Below are 21799 nucleotides of genomic sequence, written 5' to 3' on the forward strand. Positions count from 1 at the left end.
CTTCTAAACCTTGATGCCTTCACCACGAGACAACGTGCAGTGAAGTGAGCAACTTTGCCTCTGAATAGAGCCTTGAGAACCGCGTGCGAATAGATTGCTAAAGTGTCAGAGTTTAACGCAGTACCGTTGAGTTCGACTTATTCTAATGTGAAGTAATAGTCTATCATTTATAGTGTATCGTGCGGCTACCGTTCTTCAGTGACCAGCATTACCACCGGTTCGTCGTGTATATAGCTAGTGCACTTATCCAGGCTGGGCGGCCTAAACTCGTGCCCCCACCCGAGGAGTCCTAGACGAGAACCGTTGGATATGTACACCGGAGAACCTACACCGGCGACTGCAGAACCTTTTCTGGTTGGATTATATTGCTTTGGTACCGTGACTGCTGGAGCAGAGAACCGTCGACCCCACTATCGTTTGGGATCTACCCCCCGTGAGGATCATCACTCGAGCCCGCCTCTAGGAAGAGGCTGGCTAGCTGTCTTCCATGCTGTCGAGCATACTGGATTATAGCTGTTGCTTTGTCTACTGATCAAGGGAGTACTGCACTGGCTCCTGTATCTGGAACCTCGTTATTCCTCGTTGACCCAGACTTTGTAACCGAACATTCCTCTACCCCGGCCGGCCTTACACCCGGAGGGAACCCCCCAGTGTCTCCAGCTGGTACTAGTGTGCCCTATGTAATTGCTATGCCACAGGTGGCGTCAGTTTAGACCCATCTTAGTATTCATACTATTCTCATTGACTTACGCTCTTGACTTACTTTACGTGTGTTCTTCGCCATACAAGCGCAAGCATAATTCTCAATCTGTAACCTAACGTTGCTTTGATAATAATAAATACCCTCTAAATAGTACTTTATGTGTCATTGCCGTATTCTTGTGTGGGTGTTCACCATATATATGTACTGTATGGCCAGTAATTAAAGTACATAACTAGTAGTGGTTTAATATACCATACTCTTCAATACAGTCAGGGAATTGTACCCCTCAGTTACACTGTGACTGAACGTGCTCCTCATCTTGGCTAGCTCCTCATAGAGGGGGTGCGGGATAAGTCTGTGGCTGAACATGCTCCATCCTCATCTTGGCTAGCTCCAAGGGGTTCTCCAGGATAGCGGCCAGCTTCCTTCTCATCCTCCTCTCTGCCACCACCTCTAGTTTGACCAGCTCGACCCCCACTACAGAGCTAGCCTTCCTCACCAGCTTGTTCAGTTTGTTGATGTAGCCCCCCCCCCCCCCCCCCCCCCAGCATGAAAGCAAAAAAGAGGACGCTGGCACTACAGACTGGTAAAACGACTGCAGCAGCTTATTGCACACATTGAGGGACCCGAGTCTCCTCAGGAAGAACGGTCTGCTCTCCTTTCCTGTAGAGGGCCTCTGTGTTGTGATGTAGTATAAGGAGGTAGCTTACCAATAAGGGCCTTAAAAATGAACAAATACCAGTGTTTGTTGTGCCTCTCAATCAGTGAGGACAAACCAACCTTCTCATAAAGGACACAGTGATGAGTGTCGTATCGATCATTAGTGATGAATCTGAGGGCAGAGTGATAGACACTTCAGGGATTTATGGGTTGAGGCCACATAATGAGTGTGATAATGTGCTATGATTGGCCCTGAACCCAGATTGGTGTGGTCTTAGTACAGAGTGATTTGAGAGAAAGGACTTAAGTTAATTTTTAAATTGTATTGCTAAATTGACATTACCATGGCCCATTCAAAGTCCTATATCTATTGTTCAGGGTGTAGCAACGTTATACTTTTTCATTCACATATTCATACTAAAATACGGTCTAAAGTATAAGTATGTTTTTATCGTTTTCTGCAGCTTTCTCCAGAACGTGATTTATAGCCCTAAATGCATTATATTGATGATTGTATACAGTTTGATAGCAATCGGCGCGAGATAAAAAATCTCAACTGCACGTACTTCTAGAAGTTACTACATTTGATCTGATGTTGACCGGATGGGCGGGGGGTCGTTTATAATTCCGTGGGCAACGTTATATCATTCATCTAGTGTGGGTGATATGATCATTAGAGCAGTTAGTATAGAAGACATTACAAAATAACGCTGAAACTCACCGTAGCTTCCTCTCGCCGTTGGGAGATGAGCGTGGAACAGAATTTTTTCTATTATGGGATGTAGAAATACCAGATCCATTTCCAGGTTGTATAATAGTATATACGTCCAAATCATGTTGTTTATCGAGTTATTGGCAACGGATCGATATCCATTGTGTTGAGCTCGAGTCCCGGGACCTATAGCGAGTGATCGGACCAAATTGAAATGAGCACCAGCTTCCACTTCCCTGTTTCTTCCCTGGGCGATCGGCCACCAGATGCCGCTCTTGAACCGTTAGAGAGTTGACAGGGGCTCACCAGTACATATAATGTCTCCGGGGGAGAAATATGATTTCGATCACAGATTTTTGAAATATTGATATCAAAGACGCTGTCCAGCGTCATCGGCAGAATAAGCATGGCGGGGAATGACGTGTTCCAGCGTCAACGGCGATTAAAGTGTTAAATGCAAGACAAATTTTGTTCTGGCTAGAAATAACACAATCGTCAACACTAATATAAGCGGGTAGTGAATTAGAGGTCTTGTTTTTCTTTAAGTTAACTGCCTTCCAAAACTTGTAATTAAATGTATTAGTACTAGTTAAAAAAAAGTTGTAATATGATTTTGACTTTCTCACAGCTGTGGTACATCTGTTTAAAGGCAAGCCAGTGTTGTGGGTCACCTGAGCGTCTAGCACGTGACCAGGCCTTATTCCGGTCATTAAGCAGAGTTGACAACTCATGCGAGAACCAGGGTGCTTTTCTATCTTTAATTCTGAGTCTCTTGAGCAGAGCATGTTTATTGCTCAGAGAAATAGGAGTATTTGTGAAGAGGTCAAGGGTCACCTGAACATCGTCAGACTCTGCCGTGAAGAGGATGTTGCTATGCATAATATCTGGGTACTGGGACAGGATACTACAGCACAGAAAGTTAGCTGGATGATGGAAGTGGACTCTTGGTGTACTTAACCATAGACATATATAAAGGCTAGATGACTCACCTGCGCTGCTGGCCAATGGAGACCGACGTTGCCACATGACCATGCACCATTTTGCCACAGGCAGCCCGCCCACTCATCATAACATGAATGTCTACGGTGCATGTACTATTGAAATAACCATAGCATGCAACATTTTCAACCGGTTTTCAAGCGGTTTGGTTTGTTATAAACGTCAGAGGTGTAGTTTATCATACACCTCACACCTCAAATATACACCATCACCATTTTCTTTTAAAATTAATTAATCATTATTATATTGATAATTAATTATATATGTATATATATAATTGTTTTGCACCTACGTCTCCCTCCAGAGTGGTGGTGTGTAAGACGCCCGGCTGCTTCCTCCAGTCTCTGTCTGCTCCCAGCTCCCGCTACGGCTGTCACTTCAAGCAGAACAAGGAGGAGCTCACCAGCAAACTCTACCTGCTGTACAACACAACCGTGTTTGGCATCCAGGTGAGCACGTTCTCACATTCTGCTCTTTTAAAAAACATGTCTTTCTTCGGTCATCTCTTCTCTGACCTGTCGATGTTTCTTGCACTTGTTGTCTGCACCCCCTCCCCCCTTTTCAGCTCCCTACCACCATGTCAGTGACTTGGAATAAGAAGATGACGAAGACCGCGGGCTATTGCGTCACAGGTCAGGAGCGAGGGCCGGGGGGAAATCGATACGCCCGCATCGAGCTGTCCGAGAAGGTGTGCGACTCTGCAGGTATAACGCTGCTCTGTAACAAGACCTGTCCTGATGACTGTCCTGATGACTGACCTGATGACTGACCTGATGACTGACCTGATGACTGTCCTGATGACTGACCTGATGACTGTCCTGATGACTGTCCTGATGACTGACCCTGATGACTGACCTGATGACTGTCCTGATGACTGTCCTGATGACTGACCTGATGACTGACCTGATGACTGACCTGATGACTGTCCTGATGACTGTCCTGATGACTGACCTGATGACTGACCTGATGACTGACCTGATGACTGACCTGATGACTGTCCTGATGACTGTCCTGATGACTGTCCTGATGACTGACCTGATGACTGTCCTGATGACTGACCTGATGACTGACCTGATGACTGTCCTGATGACTGACCTGATGACTGTCCTGATGACTGACCTGATGATTGTCCTGATGACTGACCTGATGACTGACCTGATGACTGACCTGATGACTGTCCTGATGACTGACCTGATGACTGTCCTGATGACTGTCCTGATGACTGTCCTGTGAATGGTCTTTCCCAGCAAAGCAACATGTATAAAGTACACAGGTCGAGCAATGCTAGTATGCTATGCTTGCTAATTATTTTATTTCATTTAACCTTTATTTAACCAGGCAGGTCAATTTAGAACAAATTGTTATTTACAATGACGGCCTGGCGAGAGGACAAAAGGTCCCCTCGAAGTGTAACGGGGAAAGGGGACGAAAATAGAAAAGAGACAGATGGTACATATTCACAGAGGTAAGGGAAATCATTAAAACAAACAACCCAATAAAATTACAAAGGGCCATACATGAAGCAGAACAGTCAAATTACAGTTAAAAGGCTGGGTGACCGTTGCAGGTGTGTAAACAACTCTGCGATAGTCATCTCGTTGCAACTGCTGGGACCAGCAAATTGGAAGGAGGAGTGTGGAAGGAAGTGTTAACATCTAGCGAGATATGGTGAGCAGCTCTGGTGTTATAGGGAGTAGATGACCATTTTAAATAAGGAGGGGTCAGACCAAGGAATGTTTTGTAAATGAGTGTAAGCCAATTAATTTCTCGTCGAGGGTAACAATGGCCAATCTACAGATGTGTACAAGTCACAGTGATGTGGTGAAAAGGGGCCGTTATTATGCTCACGTTAACAGGGTTCGCACAAGGTCCTTGAAGTGCTTAAAGTGCTGGGTTTGTGTCCAAAAAAAGTCACAGAGTGGAATTCCTTAAACAGCCCATTTTTTTTAACAAGGTGCTTAAAAAGTCCTTGAAATTCAATCAACCATTCACTTTGAAAACAGATTTGTTCATCCATGATAAAATAGTTCTGAATCAAGAAATATAAGTGCATCTGGCCTTGCCGTCCATTAACCCCATGTAATCGCTCACCTTGTTTGTAGAGCTAAACCTATATTTTATATTATAGCTATGGGTCTAATAACGCCGTCGATTGTCAGTGAGTTGCTTCCAGTCAACGTGCAAGAAACGGATACTTTTTTCATTCGTACATTTCCGTTTTATACCGTTTTGAATATGAATATAGTTTGGGTGCTTCTGAGTAATTCCAGGAAAAAGACGCGATAATAGCGTTTTTGTGTAATTCACTTATCGCGTTGTAATTTTTCGCCTGTTTATCGAATCTTCCTGAAATCAACGCTAGATGATCATTATGTCTCCTCGTGCATACATGAAATGGGCCCTGGAGCGCGGCGCTCCCCCCCTCCCCTCCTGCACCCAACGGTAAACAGCCACACACAGCACACACAGATAGCTTCAATCGCGGGAGAAAGAAATATCAGATCAACGCAAGATTGGATTTATAGAGTCCTTACCTGGTATCTGATGTAATCCAAAAACAAATAATCCAATTATCTGATCGCCATTCCAGTTATCCACAGCGATCCTGTCTCCAACGTTATTGGGCATTGCACATGAACGGGCGGGCGGGGTCAGTTGTCCAAGCCATCCCTACAAGCGTGTGTTTTGCCGGAGTGTTTAGGACACCGTTTCTAATGGAGTGCAATAGCGGCCTGAAGGCTTTAGAGGGCCGTATAAGACCGTCTGCCAGCTCAGACACATTCAGAACAGTATGCACAAGGTGCCCCACTGAATTATGAATGGCAATGGCGAATAAAAGAAATACCGTGAGAAAAACTTAGATCTACGTTTCCGGCACTCAACCGTCGGGCGACAGAAACGTAGTTCTATGTGAAAGGCACCCAAAGGGTTAATCTAAAGTGTAACTAATTGTCCGAAATGGGTTTTAAGCCATCAAATTTGGATCCGATTTTCGTGTCAATAAAAAACTGCATTTAAAAGTGAATTACAAGATACAAGATACTTTAATGCCACACAACGATGGTTGGTGGTAATTGTTTTCGGTACAGATGTTGAGCACTGGTTATATCAAACATGAAACGGACATCAAACATCAAAAACGTCAAAACATATATACATAAATACATATAGGACAGTCACGGTAACAGTGTCGGTTGGTGACAGATGCTTGCCCGTTTGTGCAAAGGGGGGCGGGCCAGGGTGTTCAGTGTTTGGACTGCTGTGGGGAAAAAACTGTTTGTGAAACGTGTGTGTCTGGTTAGGATGGACCTGTAGCGACCTGAGGGCATTGTATCCTTTTTTTTTTTGTATTTAATTTTTTTATTATTTTTTAAACAAACACATAAACAAACATGACAACACACGATAAGATATACAAGCATTAGTTGACAGTGCACATCCAATGAAATCACATTTTAGTTAATTGTCTTATATAGGATATACCCTTAATACCTGTTATCTAAAAACCTACACACATATGCTCCAGCTCGTACCCCCCCCCCCTCCCGGACAATCCGGACAAAATTGGATAATCCATCCATCCATTTTTTTTTTTTTTTTTGGTCCACTTTTTCTCCCATTTTCTATATTTTCTCCCATCCCAATTTCGTATCATCCAATTCAACCCTCCCCTGTCACGGACGCTGTTTCTTGCCTCCCACAAGCCGGCTGCAATGTGGACTAAGTCATACATAGCACAAGTCCCCTCCGGTACTTGAGGTAACAGCAGTCGCATCTTTTCACCTGCGCAGCTCGATCTCTCAGTGGCGAGGAGTAACGCGTGGGAGGCTCACGCTGCCCCCGACACTTCCTGATTCTACTGCGCAGGCGCACCAACCGACCTGTAGGAGTCGCTGTCCACAACGCCCGATCCCCACCCATCAGTTTTCCCACCCCCTAATACGACCAATGTGTATTAGTACTGACGACCAGCTAAACTGAAAGCAAATGTGGAGCGCTGGGCTCGAACTGACGAGCCCAGCGTCTCCAGCATTTCGTTGACGAGTGCCTTGCCCACTACGCCACGTAGCCGCCCTGGATAATCCATCCATTTTCCCTTGCTCCTAACCAGACATTACCATTATATGCTAGCTTTTATTTTCTCCACCACTTCTAACCACAATGTCATTTTGGATTCATTGAGACCCAAAATTCTTGCTGTATATATTTCTTGATAGATCACATCGAGATATGTAATAATCCAGACCTTTCGGCAAATTTTTTCCGGTTGGAACCATCGTGATGCTATCAGCTTTTTAGCCACTGTGATACCCGATAAAACCAATCTCTTTAGCTGTGGATGTACTGCACACTCAAAAACATCATTCAGCATTGTATCCTTTTAAGTGCCCTTTTAAAATGGAAAATACTAAAAATAGTGCTTAGAAAAGTACTTGAAAGTCCTTGAATTTAATTTTGCAATGTCTGTGGGAACCCTGCGTTAAGTAGCAGAGGTTGTCTGAAGGAGTCGTCTGCCAGCAAAGATCACCTCAGACGTGAAGAGAACAAATCCAGTCACAAAGCGGATTCAGCGTTATTGAAGACTCCTGTGACTGATGAGTAATTATCATTACTTTAACCATTTCTTCACAAAGCCCGTCTAAAGGGTTCACTCTGGGTCACAGGGACCTCTTTGAACGGGGAGTTATCCGTATCCAAGAATCTGTTGCACGTGTCGTCGTTCTTCTTGCACATTCGAAGTCGACGGACTCATTGGTCAAACAGGACAACTTTGTGATAGTTTGATTTCGATCGTCGTCGTCGTCTACGCATGAGCCATGTGGTGGCATCTCTCCTGTTACTTTGAGCAAAGAAGGTCAAGAGTACAGAAATGTAAAGGTTTATTTCATTACCGGGACAATGATCTGAATGTTCACAGCAGACGACAACGTGCATTTTTTTATATAATTTATGAGTAAAGAAATTACTTGTGGAAATTCGGTAAGGCACGATCATTGGTTTGAAATATAAGTGTAGACTTAATTTATGGGAAAACATCTTGGGTGGTAACCCAGGGTAGGTTCTTAATTAACCCAGGGTAGGTTCTGGTTCTTAATTAACCCAGGGTAGGTTCTTTATTAACCAGGGGTCGGTTCTTTATTAACCAGGGGTAGGTTCTCTGAGCATGAATGCTCTTTCAGCAACACCCTGCTTCACACTCACTCACACAGTTGCAGACATTCACACCAAGGCGCTGTTGACACTGTTGGCCATTTTGCCCGAAGACTGTGAACATACTAATTTGGTCATGCTACACGCACGCGCGCACACACACACACACTATGTGTTGCAGAACATTCTCAAACAAGTATTTTTCACAGATCTTGAAAAAAATCTTGTGGTTTGACAGTTTAAATGGATATAGCCTGACGGTGCAAGACAAGAAATGCAGAAATAACTTCTCGTAAAGGAGCACAGGAAAGCTTTTGCATCAACTCAGCTATTTTCCACCGCAAGAGACATTTAAGAAACGCGAGTTATATTTTTCACTTCAGCCATCCAGTCGTCTCTGCCCTTAGTTACCATGGCAACCACCCACTGCGATTCCCAGCCTTTTGGCCGAGATCGTTATTTCATATTCACAGAGCGGGCGTGACATTTGATGTGCAACACACAGCTTTTGCAAGGCTACAAATTTCTAAACACAAAATGTAGATGAGAAAATTGAATGGCAGATTACTCGGTCAACCCCTCGAGGGGTCTTTGTAATAAACATGCTAGGACACCTGAGTGATGTATTTCAAGGTGTTTGTCAAGTTTTGTTTTATTTGTCACATAAGGTACATGTACATTGCAGTGAAATGCTTGGTTCTGTACTATGAGCCTCCTAAGATTGTGCTTCATACAGTAAAATGTGTTGGATGTTTAAAAGAACACGGCAACATTTTGGGAAATTAGCTTATGGTCTTCTCCAGAGAGAGACAAGAAGATAGATACCAGTTTCCTCTCTGTGCGTTCAGTAGAAATCTATCTGGCTGCATGTTAGCCTAGTTTAGCACAATGAATGGAAGCGGACAGTGACTGGTAGCCTAGGCATTGTCCAACTAACACCTCTCCCAAAGGCTACCCGTCACTGTCCGCTTCCATTAATTGTGCTAAGCTAGGCTAACATGCAGACAGATGGCTTTCTACTGAACGCACAGAGAAGGAAACTGGTATCCATCTTCTTGTCTCTCTCTGGAGAAGACGGTAAGCTAATTTCCCAAAATGTTGGCGTGTTCCTTTTTAAAGTGAGCGTGTGGATGTGTGTGCAACGCATGTAGAATGGATGGGTTAGTGTTGCTGCATAGAGTCACTGAGCGTCCTGATGTGCTTGAATATCTTTGAAATTGCCAAGGTAATTGGAATTTGTTTTCTATCCTTCCTTGATTTCCCAGATCGTCTGAGGGACACACTGGTCCACGAGATGTGCCACGCTGCCACCTGGCTGATCAACGGCGTGAGAAACGGCCACGGCAGCCTCTGGAAGCTGTACGCCCAGAAGGCCACGCTGGCCCACCCGGAGCTCCCCATGGTGACGCGTTGCCATAGCTACGACATCAAGTACAAACACCAGTACCAGTGCACCCGCTGCAAGAACACGTACGTCGTCCAACCACACTCTCATTTCGGGAACGTTCAGTGGTGGAAACATTCTATGGGAATTAACCCTTTCACTGCCACACGACAGAAGGTTATAACCCTTTACTATCCGCACAACCGACGGTCGCCGTATAGGGTTAACCTTCTGTCGTGTGGCAGTGAAAGGGTTAACCGTTTTGGTTAGTGCGGCAGTGAAAGGGTTAATGGGAATATATGGGAATTAACGAGAATAGAATGGAATTATGGGGGTTGTTCGCAGGGGTTGCTACGAAAAAAAACATGCTCTTTATTTTTTAAACCAATAGTTATGACTTTATTTTTTTACATTGTTTGTATTTGTAGTGCTCTACACACGAGAGTGCACTGTGCCGATGGTTGTAATTCTACTGAATTCCCATTAGATGGGATGCCGCAACGTTTGTCTAAAGAGAAGTCTGTTCACTCTGCCGCCATCTTGATAACGGGACTAATGAGACCTGACCCCTGTCTCCATGAATGGGGAGTCTGACCCCTGTCTCCATGAATGGGGAGTCTGACCCCTGTCCCCATGAATGGGGAGTCTGACCCCTGTCTCCATGAATGGGGAGTCTGACCCCTGTCTCTCTGAATGGGGAGTCTGACCCCTGTCTCCATGAATGGGGAGTCTGACCCCTGTCTCTCTGAATGGGGAGTCTGACCCCTGTCTCCATGAATTTTTGTATTTGTATTTATTGGTTTAAAATACAGAGACAGTGCATATTAAGGAACATTTGACTGTAAATATGCCAGTTTAGCCAAGTTGGCTAATTTTCAACTGTAGTCTCTGGGGCAGGTGACATGAGCACAACAATAATTAAAACATAGTACAATAATTAAAACACAGTAGGAATCAATATAGGTTACAATACACTAAAATACATACAAATAAATACATTAAAATACAACCCCTCAGTTAAAAAACATAGTACAATAATTAAAACACAGTAGGAATCAGTATAGGTTACAATACACTAAAATACATACAAATAAATACATTAAAATACAACCCCTCAGTTAAAATGGTCGCACACTTGACCATCTCTCAACCATGATTTTAAGTTAGTTTTAAATGAGATGTAACTTTGATACTCCCTGAGCCGTGTTGGCAGACTGTTCCAGGTGTGGGCTGCTCTCACGGAAAAGGCTGTCTGACTAAAAGCAGATCTCCTGTTTGGGACTACACAGTCCCCTCTGACTACAGACCTGGTATATCTATCAGCAGATGCTTTCCGTTTTATGAAAGTACAGAGGGGGGGAGGAGCCAAGCCATGTAGGATTTTATAGGTAAGGCAGGCATCTTTGAATTTGACAAGATTGTCCCAGCTCAGTAGGTTCTGGTTTGTTATGCTATGACAATGGTGGTGGCTGTTTGTTTTCCTGTCCAGAACTTTCACAGCCTGATGGTAAACTACCTGTACAGATCGTAATGTTGTACAGGAGGCTTGTGTCCAGCTAGTCAGACAGTATGTTAAGTGTGACATAATAATGGCATTAAAATACAGTGCTGCTGCTTTTGTTGACAGAGAGTTTCTGATGTGACGGAAGTTTGATAAGTGAAACTTTGCATTGTTTACTACCGATTTAATTTGTTTTTTAAATGTAAGATTGGAGTCCATTTTTATCCCAAGGTATCTAAATGGAATGGGGAGTCTGACCCCTGTCTCCATGAATGGGGAGTCTGACCCCTGTCTCCATGAATGGGGAGTCTGACCCCTGTCTCTCTGAATGGGGAGTCTGACACCTGTCTCCATGAATGGGGAGTCTGACCCCTGTCTCTCTGAATGGGGAGTCCGACCCCGGTCTCCATGAATGGGGAGTCTGACCCCTGTCTCCATGAATGGGGAGTCTGACCCCTGTCTCCATGAATGGGGAGTCTGACCCCGGTCTCCATGAATGGGGAGTCTGACCCCTGTCTCTCTGAATGGGGAGTCTGACCCCTGTCTCCATGAATGGGGAGTCTGACCCCTGTCTCTCTGAATGGGGAGTCTGACCCCTGTCTCCATGAATGGGGAGTCTGACCCCTGTCTCTCTGAATGGGGAGTCTGACCCCTGTCTCCATGAATGGGGAGTCTGACCCCTGTCTCTCTGAATGGGGAGTCTGACCCCTGTCTCCATGAATGGGGAGTCTGACCCCTGTCTCCATGAATGGGGAGTCTGACCCCTGTCTCCATGAATGGGGAGTCTGACCCCTGTCTCCATGAATGGGGAGTCTGACCCCTGTCTCCATGAATCATCCCTATCTAAGAAGCTGTCATGCATGTCGTTGTTTTTTTCCTTCACGTTTGTGACAAACCGGTCACAGCGGGTGAAGTTGGGAATTAACATCTCCGATCCCAAGTCTATCAGCACTGGCTCCCCACAGGGCTGCGTTCTGTCCCCACTACTATTCTCCCTGTACACCAACAGCTGCGTCTCTCTGAACCCCTCGGCCACTCACCTCTGTGGCCATGAAATATTTCGAGAGGCTGGTCAAGGATCACATTTGTGCCTCCCTCCCCAGTGATATGGACCCTATGCAATTTGCATACAGGCCAAACAGGTCCACTGACGATGCGGTCTCCCAAGTACTGCACAGCACCCTCTCTCACCTGGACCGTCAGAAGGGGGGCTATGTGAGACTGTTGTTCATTGACTACAGCTCAGCATTCAACACCATAGTCCCCACCAGACTGGTGGACAAGCTGATCGAGCTGGGTCTGAGCTCCGCTCTGAGCGCCTGGATACTGGACTTTCTGAGTGAAAGGCCCCAGGCGGTCAGGGTGGGGGGTCAGACCTCCAACAGCATCACACCCTGAGCATCGGGTCCCCCCAGGGCTGTGTTCTGAGCCCCCTGCTGTACTCACTATACACACATGACTGTGTGGCCAAGTTCAGCTCCAACTCCATAGTGAAGTTTGCGGACGACACAGTGGTGGTGGGGCTGATCTCGGACAACGACGAGAAGGCCTACCGGGAGGATGTTGAGGTACTGGAACGCTGGTGCCAGGACAACAGGCTGCTCCTGAACATTGGTAAAACCAAGGAGCTGATCGTGGATTATAGGAGAGGACAGCAGGAGGCTCACACACCACTGAGGATAAACGGGGCTACCGTGGACAGGGTGAGCAGCTTTAAGTACCTGGGGGTCCACATCGCAGAGGATCTGACATGGACAACACACATAGACTCAGTCGTAAAAAAGGCGAAGCAACGCCTCTACCACCTGAGACAGTTAAGGAAGTTCAGAGTATCTGGGAAGATACTCCAGTCCTTCTACTCCGGAGCTGTAGAGAGCATCTTGACTGGAAACATCACTGCCTGGTATGGAAACGGCACAGGACAAGAAGGCCCTACAGAGAGTGGTGCGCTCAGCCGAGCGTACCACGGGTATTGCACTACCACCCCTGCAGGTCCTATACAACAAGAGGTGCAAATCCAGAGTCTGCAGAATAATGAAAGACCCACACCACCCCAACAACAGCCTGTTCATGCTGCTGAGGTCAGGCAGACGCCTGCGAACACCAGCTACTAGGACAGAGAGACTTCGGCTCAGCTTCTTCCCCCAGGCCATCAGAGCCTTGAACACTGAACTCTCCACACACAGGCACACATGAGCACACACACGACACACACACTGTACACGCTCACACACTAGCAGCCACTTTAACATGAGCAAGCACACACTCATGCTGCACACGCCCACACTTATGGCCACTAAGGAAAGGTCACTTTAAAAATAGTATAGTATAACCGGAGATTGTATAAATTGGCATGTACAGAAAAGACCCAGTGCCTCATCCGTAGCTAACAGTGTATTGCACTACCAAAGGACCTAGCATGTCCTCCATGCTCTGTAAATAACTTATGTACATATACCGATATGCCCTACTATGTTACTTGTTACTTGTTTATTGCACAATGTTACTTGTTTATTGCACAATGTTCTATTGGATTCTATTATATGTTATTGCACATTGTTGCGGGCAAGACCACCCGCATTTCATTGTATACTTGTATGCCGTGACAAATAAAACTCTTGACTTGACGGTCAAACTCCTGAAGTTTGCGGACGACACCACCCTGGACGAGTCCGCCTACAGGAGGGAGATCGAGAGGCTGCTGAGCTGGTGCAGCTGCAACAATCTGGACCTCAACGCCCAGAAAACAGTGGAGATGGTAGTGGACTTCAGGCGGAAGGCAGCCCGGTGGCCTCTGTGGAGTCCTGCCGCTTCCTCGGCATGACACTCTCCCGGGACCTGAAATGGGAGCTGAACACCATCGCTCTCAATAAAAAGGCCCGGAAGAGGATGTTCTTCCTACGTCAGCTGAGGAAGTTTAGGCTGCAGAGGACTATGATGGTCCAGTTCTACACTGCCATCATCCAGTCCATCCTCACCCTCTCCATCATCACCTGGTTCCCTGCAGCCACGGTCCAGATGATGGTTTAGAACGGGGATCAGAGGAAAAAGATCAAAGGATCTAAAAACATATTATTACGTGTTTGACGCTCAAGCGTTGGCGGTGAAACACGTAATATATTACGTGTTTGGCGCCCAATGAGCTTAAGCAAATTTTAGTTTTTGGGGAACATTTCCAAAATTCCAGCGCTCAACTCCCTGTGGAAATTGTTTGCAACCCTGCTCTGAACTGTCACTGGAAAAATCAGCTACTTGAATTGTTTAGAATTAACTCATTGGCTCAAGGGATGCATGGCCACCGATCATGCCAATATGCAATTGTGATCTGTGATCGATTGTCTGCCGATTTTATCTCAGTCATTGCATCCCTGAATAAGATTAAATTAAATTAAGATTAGATTAATAGTATACCTCTCATTTACAGACTTCCATGTCCATTCCCACGGAGCATGTTCTTAATGCTCTCCTGTACCATGCCCCCCCCCCCCCCCCTCTCTCTCCACACAGGATCGGGCGTCATTCCAAGTCACTGGACACCCAGCGGTTCATGTGCGCCTTCTGCACGGGACAACTGGTCCTGCTCACCCCCTCTCGGGCTCTCGCGCCCTTCGCTAACTTTGTCAAAGAGAACTATGGCAGCGTGCGCAAGGAGCTGGTGGGGGGGCAGAGCCACGCGGAGGTGATGCGTAAACTTAGTGCAGACTTTGCCTACAAGAATAAACTCAGTCGTATGAACACAACAAGGTTATTCTAACAATTTAAGTAATCACTCCACTGATGAAGTGACTGGCACATTGAAGCTCTAAAAGGCTCTGCTTTTCTATTTTATCTAATCACTTAATTCGGTTCTAGTGGCTTCTCCACGTTGAATATTATTCTATCTCTCATTCCTTATCTATATATTTTTTTTTATTATTCTATTTTTTATCTCTATCTTTTAACTTACATTGTTCTTTTCCATTGTTTTTCACATTAAGGTGTCAATATTTCTCTACAATCTTTTCCTTTTTCCTGACTTTCCTACATGTTAGTAGAGGGTTCAAATGAATATGTCGATGAAAGTTTATTCTCTTTTTTTTTCTTTCATTTTTCACAATATTTCATTACAGTAAGGGAAGGTGCAAGACCAAAAGCGACATTCTATTGTATTAGAATGAAAATGTTAGATCCTATGGCAATTAGCATAGGAAGATTAGGATTACAATGCTCAGTTTGGGCAATCCGGTGGACTAAGGGAGAGAGTCATTCGCGGAGGATGTGTTTTTGGAACACAGGCCTGTACGACTCTCTGGGCGAGGGGAAAATAGGGGATTTTTATTTGTATATATATATGTTTTTAAGCTCGGCTCTCAACGGGACCTCATTAATTGGATGTACATCTATTGTAGCTTCGCACTCCAGAAGCATTACCAAAAACTACACAAGAACATGCATAGATTATGGCTAGTTTGAATATAATGATATGGAACACTGGTGGGATAAACAAACAACACAAACGCAAAAGCCTGCTCACACTGATGAAAAAAGAACATGTGGACGTGGCTCTATTAAGCGAAACGCACATTTTAGAGGAAGACATAGATACGTTAGCGGATAACATATACCATAATATTAGTCACTCTTCTTTTGGTACGAGAACTCGAGGTGTAGCCATAGTCGTCAGACGTAAATTAAATATCGAATTAAAAGGGGTATGGTCGGATGCTGAGGGGCGTATAACTATAGCTAGGATTGTACATAATAACAGGAAAATAGCGTTGGCAGCGGTATATGCCCCAAATTTGTACGAAGTGGGTTTCTTCACTTCACTAACCGGGGAAATGTTAAACCATCCCGAGTACTCATATATAATAGGTGCGGATTTTAATGCCATTTGGAATCCAAGGATGGACAAATCTTACCTTGCCTTTTCCAGCGAACAAAAAAATTCATCTAAAGCATTAAAAGATTGGTCAAAGACTACAGGGGTAATTGATTTATGGCGTTCACTTAATCCCATGACCCGAAAGTACTCCTGTCGTTCGGCGAGACACAACACATTATCCAGAATTGATTACGTCTTTGCATCCCCGAGAATATTTGATAAATATGAAGTGGAAATGATACCCAATGCGCTTTCAGATCACTGTTATTTAATCCTGAAAGCAACATTTGGTATACTATCTTCCCGGGCCCCAAGATGGCGTTTTAATACTATGCTGCTTAACAACAAGGAATTCATTACACAACTCAAAGAAGCTCTCACAGTATTCCTACGGGATAATGCAAACGCGGTGCAAGACCCCAGAATATTATGGATGTCGGTAAAGGGTATGATCAAGGATTTCACGGATAGATTTTCCTCCATATTGCGCAAAAATCAATGCACAAAACTGTCTGAAATGGAAACGCTTTACTCAACGTTATTTAATTCTTTAAAATACAACAACTCTACTGGACTAGAAAATCAAGTTAACATTCTAAAGACAGAGATCAATGCAATATACAGAAAAAAATCGGAAATGCAAATACGCAGCACAAGACAACAGCAGTATTTCCAAGGTTCTAAACCTAGTCACCTATTAGCCATGCGATTAAGAATTAATGCAAAATTTGCAGATATAACTGCCATTAGAAAACAACAAGTACTTGTAACAGACCCCAAAATAATAAACGATACATTCAAAGAATTCTACTCCGACTTGTATAATTCAGAAACGACCTTTGATCAAAACAAATTAGACACATATCTTAATCAAATTATTCTCCCTAAACTTTCGGAGGACGACGCTAAACAGTTAGAAGCACCGATCACATTAGAAGAACTCAAGAAGGCCATATCCGGAATGAAAAACGGTAAGGCTCCGGGAAAAGACGGTATCCCATCAGAAATGTACCTTTCTTGTTGGGACATATTTGGACCCTTATTACTAAATATGATCTTATACTCAGTCAAGGAGGGGAGCTTCCATAAACACCACAATATCGCACTCATTTCAGTTCTTCTCAAAAAAGACAAGGACCCCACTGAGTGCGGTAGTTACAGACCTTTAAGCCTCCTCGGAACCGATGTCAAACTGTACTCTAAGATATTAGCCATCAGATTGCAAAAGCATATGACGTCTTTAGTTCATCCGGACCAAACTGGCTTCATAAGAGGTCGCCTGATCAATGATAACATAAGGCGAATACTGCACGTACTAGATGCAGACAAAGAGGACACCACACCTAAGGCGATGCTATCCCTGGATGCTATGAAAGCATTTGACAGGCTGGAATGGTCGTTTCTATGGGCAGTATTAGAAAGGATGGGGTTAGGAAAAGGATTCATTGATATGATTAAAGTACTATACAAGGACCCATCGGCCATGATTACAACAGGCACATTCATCTCCGAAATCTTTCCGGTATCACGCTCAGCCAGACAGGGTTAGAGGACGATAGATAGAGGACGCGACCCTGGTCAGACGCCTCTGGTTTTAGCTCCGCAACGATGTACTCACTTTTAGCTATTATGTTTGTTTTTGCTACTTTTTTATTTAAAGCAACACTGGCGGGTACGTCATACGACCGTCAGACACTTATGGACCTGAACCCCGGGCTCAAAGAGGAGTTTGGAGACACTTTTGACCTAGAATGGCCAGCAGAAATCAGACGGGAGAATGGCGGCAAAGAAAAGAACAAAGGCGACGGCAGGAGAAGACACAGAGGGAGACGAGGAGGTATCAGATTGAGACTAAAAAGAGCTGCTTACCGCCCAGCAATTCCATCCATCTTTCTGGCGAATGCCCGTTCGTTGGAGGGTAGGATGGATGATCTGAGAGCGAGGGTCCGGTTCCAACGGGAGATGAGAGACATCAACATTATATGTCTCACAGAGACATGGCTCACGTCGACGACCCCAGACAAAAGCGTCTCTCCCTCGGATGCCTTCACAGTCTTACGTGCAGATCGCAACGCTGGCTCAGGAAAGACCATCGGCGGCGGAGTCTGCCTCATCACGAACAATTCCTGGGTTAATCCCGAGGGGGTGCAGGTCCTCTCAAACTCGTGTTCGCCGGACTTGGAACATCTTTCTATCCTATGTCGTCCGTTTCACCTCCCGAGGGAGTTCACAGCAGTCGTCATGACTGCCGTGTATATTCCCCCACACGCGAATACGGGCAAAGCGCTGGGCGAATTACACGATCATCTCAACAGTCACCAGATCAAACACCCAGACGCAGCGATGGTAGTGGCCGGCGATTTCAACCAGGCCAACCTGAAGAAAGTGATGCCGTCCTTTTTTCAGCACATCACTTGCTCCACCAGAGGGAAGAACACACTCGACCACTGCTATTCCCCGTTCAAAGCGGGTTACAAGGCAATAGCCGCTCCGCCATTAACGGGGTCCACAAGCTCGAGCGATCATGACTCCATCTTGCTATTTCCGGCATATCAACAGAGATCACGTGACGCCGTCGTGTCACGTGAGATAAAGAAGTGGACCGACGAATCAGAGGCCACGCTCAAGGACGTGCTTGCAGACACGGATTGGGATATGTTCATAGGAAGCGCCAGTGACGTCAGTGAACTAGCAGACATAGTGGTGTGCTACATAACAACAATAGCTGATGGTATTGTCCTCAGGAAAACGGTGCGGATTTTCCCAAACCAGAAACCGTGGGTGGATAGCACTATTAGAGCAGCTCTGAACTCTCGTACCACCGCCTACAACCTGGGTAGAGAGTCAGGAAACATGGAGGAGTATAAGGCTTCAGTCTATACTCTACGCAAAGCTGTCAAACTTGCTAAGAGGACATATGCTGACAAACTGGAGACACAAATGGCACAAAACGACACAAGAGGATTATGGCAGGGACTGAAGACAATAACTGACTATAAAGTCAGCGCCCCATCAATGGGGAGCGACGACGCCTCCCTCGCGGACAAGCTCAACACCTTCTACGCTCGGTTTGGTGTAGACAGTGGCGCTGCCGGCTCTCCGGCTAGTGACGTCACTGGCGCGCCGGCTGTTGTGGAGGGGGGGGGGGCAACCGCGAGGGGGGGGGGACGCTCTCTCGTTGTCGGAACACAGTGTGAGAAGAGCATTTATGCAGGTGAACACCAGGAAGGCTGCTGGCCCAGATGGCATAACAGGACGTATACTCAAGACCTGTGCCAACCAGCTGGCCCCTGTGTTCACCGCCATATTTAATCAATCACTGGCGGAGTCAGTGGTCCCTGCCTGCTTCAAGAGGTCTACCATCATCCCTGTGCCGAAGAAACCCTCCCCAGCATGTCCAAATGACTACAGACCGGTGGCACTCACCTCTGTGGTCATGAAATGTTTCGAGAGGCTGGTCAAGGACCACATTTGTGCCTCCCTCCCCAGTGATATGGACCCTATGCAATTTGCATACAGGACAAACAGGTCCACCGACGACGCGGTCTCCCAGGTACTGCACAGCACCCTCTCGCACCTTGACCGTCAGAAGGGGGGCTATGTGAGACTGTTGTTCATTGACTACAGCTCAGCGTTCAACACCATAGTCCCCACCAGACTGGTGGACAAGCTGATCGAGCTAGGTCTGAGCTCCGCCCTGAGCGCCTGGGTACTGGACTTTCTGAGCGAAAGACCCCAGGCGGTCAGGGTGGGGGGTCAGACCTCCAACACCATCACCCTGAGCATCGGGTCCCCCCAGGGCTGTGTTCTGAGCCCCCTGCTGTACTCACTCTACACACATGACTGTGTGGCCAAGTTCAGCTCCAACTCCATAGTGAAGTTCGCAGATGACACGGTGGTGGTGGGGCTGATCTCGGACAACGACGAGAAGGCCTACCGGGAGGAGGTTGAGGTACTGGAACGCTGGTGCCAGGACAACAGCCTGCTCCTGAACATTGGCAAAACCAAGGAACTGATCGTGGATTATAGGAGAGGACAGCAGGAGACACACACACCACTGATGATAAACGGGGCTACCGTGGACAGGGTGAGCAGCTTCAAGTACCTGGGGGTCCACATCTCAGAGGACCTGACATGGTCAACACACATAGGCACAGTAGTAAAGAAGGCGAAACAGCGTCTCTACCACCTGAGACAGTTAAGGAAGTTCAGAGTATCGGGGAAGATACTCCAGTCCTTCTACTCAGGAGCTGTAGAGAGCATCCTGACCGGAAACATCACTGCCTGGTATGGAAACAGCACGGCACAGGACAAGAAGGCCCTACAGAAAGTGGTGCGCTCAGCCGAGCGTACCACGGGTATTGCACTACCCCCCCTGCAGGTTCTATACAACAAGAGGTGCAAATCCAGAGCCTGCAGGATAATGAAAGACCCTCACCACCCCAATAACAGCCTGTTTCAGCTGCTGAGGTCAGGCAGACGCCTGCAAATCCCAGCTACTAGGACAGAGCGGCTTAGGCTCAGCTTCTTCCCCCAGGCCATCAGAGCCATGAACAATGTACATTGAGTGCTCAGAACATTGAACTGTCCACACACAAGCACACATGAACACACACGACACGCACACTGTGCACGCTCACACACGAGCAGCCACTTAACACTTTAACATGAGCGGGCACACACTCATGTCGCACACACGCACACTTATGGCCAAAGGAAAGGACACTTTAAATTAGAATAACAGGAACAGTGTATTGCACTACCAAAGCTAACTAGCATGTCACACATGCGCTGTAAATAACTATGTACAGATACCGAGATGTCACTCCATGTTACCTGCTACCTGTTACTGCACAATGTTGTTTCTTCTTTTGATTCTATTATATGTACCACTGTATTGCACATCGTTGCGGGCAAGACCACCCGCATTTCATTGTATACCTGTATGCCGTGACAATTAAAACTCTTGACTTGACTTGACTTGGTTGCCCTCTTAGTCCCGGACTATTCGATCTATCATTAGAGCCTTTAGCACAATATATAAGACAATCCCAATACATAGAACCAATCGTAATCAAGGGCACACAACATAAAATTAGTTTATATGCGGACGACGTAATATTGTTCATGCAAAACCCCAACACCACATTGCCGCATCTACTCAAGTTGATAGAGAACTTTGGTGATTTATCGGGATTTAAAATAAATTGGCCGAAGTTGGCTTTCCTTCCTCTTAACATCCGAGCAAAAAAAGACACAACCCTCCCAGGTGCGATACCCATGGTTAAACATTTTAGATGCTTGGGTGTGGAAATATTTCCCACCATAAGACAAACGGTGAAGCACAATTACACAAAAATACAGAACAAAATCAAAGACGACCTGGACAGGTGGGCAAAACTTAAAAACTCAGTACAGGCAAGGGTATCAATAGTTAAGATGGATGTATTACCAAGAATCAACTTCATCAGCTCAATGCTACCGTTACCTCCTCCAGAGGGCTACTGGAAAAGATTACAATCCTCCACATACAAATTTATTTGGAATAACAAACCACCTCGCATAAAAAGATCCACCGCACAGAGAAATAAAGCAGACGGTGGCATGGCAGTTCCAGATTTTTTACAATATTTTAAGGCTTTCACATTAAGACCATTGACAATATGGTTTGATCCCCAGGCTTTGGTATCTTGGAAAGAATTGGAAGAAAACATAGTAGCCCCACAGAGACTGAAGGACATAGCACACACTAAACTTTCAATCAAGCACTGTGAGCGGGAATTTGGCCCCATAATTACCCATGCAATCAGAACATGGCGAGAAAC

The 21799-nt window shown here is 45.7% G+C and overlaps 1 protein-coding gene across 1 annotated transcript in view; it reads left to right on the plus strand.

The window, feature by feature from the left end:
- LOC311226000 (germ cell nuclear acidic protein-like) overlaps positions 1–14864 on the plus strand; it is a gene marked incomplete at both ends in the record, with an annotated part of 71687 nt that extends 56823 nt beyond the window's left edge. The window contains 2 exons of the mRNA XM_084311382.1: positions 9491–9695; positions 14618–14864. Coding sequence (XP_084167508.1) covers positions 9491–9695; positions 14618–14864 — 452 coding nt within the window. The remainder of the gene's footprint in view (positions 1–9490; positions 9696–14617) is intronic.
- Positions 14865–21799: the final 6935 nt, after the last annotated feature.

Source organism: Notolepis coatsorum, assembly GCF_963971535.1.
Source record: "Notolepis coatsorum genome assembly, chromosome: 3".
In the NCBI taxonomy this organism is placed as follows: domain Eukaryota; kingdom Metazoa; phylum Chordata; class Actinopteri; order Aulopiformes; family Paralepididae; genus Notolepis; species Notolepis coatsorum.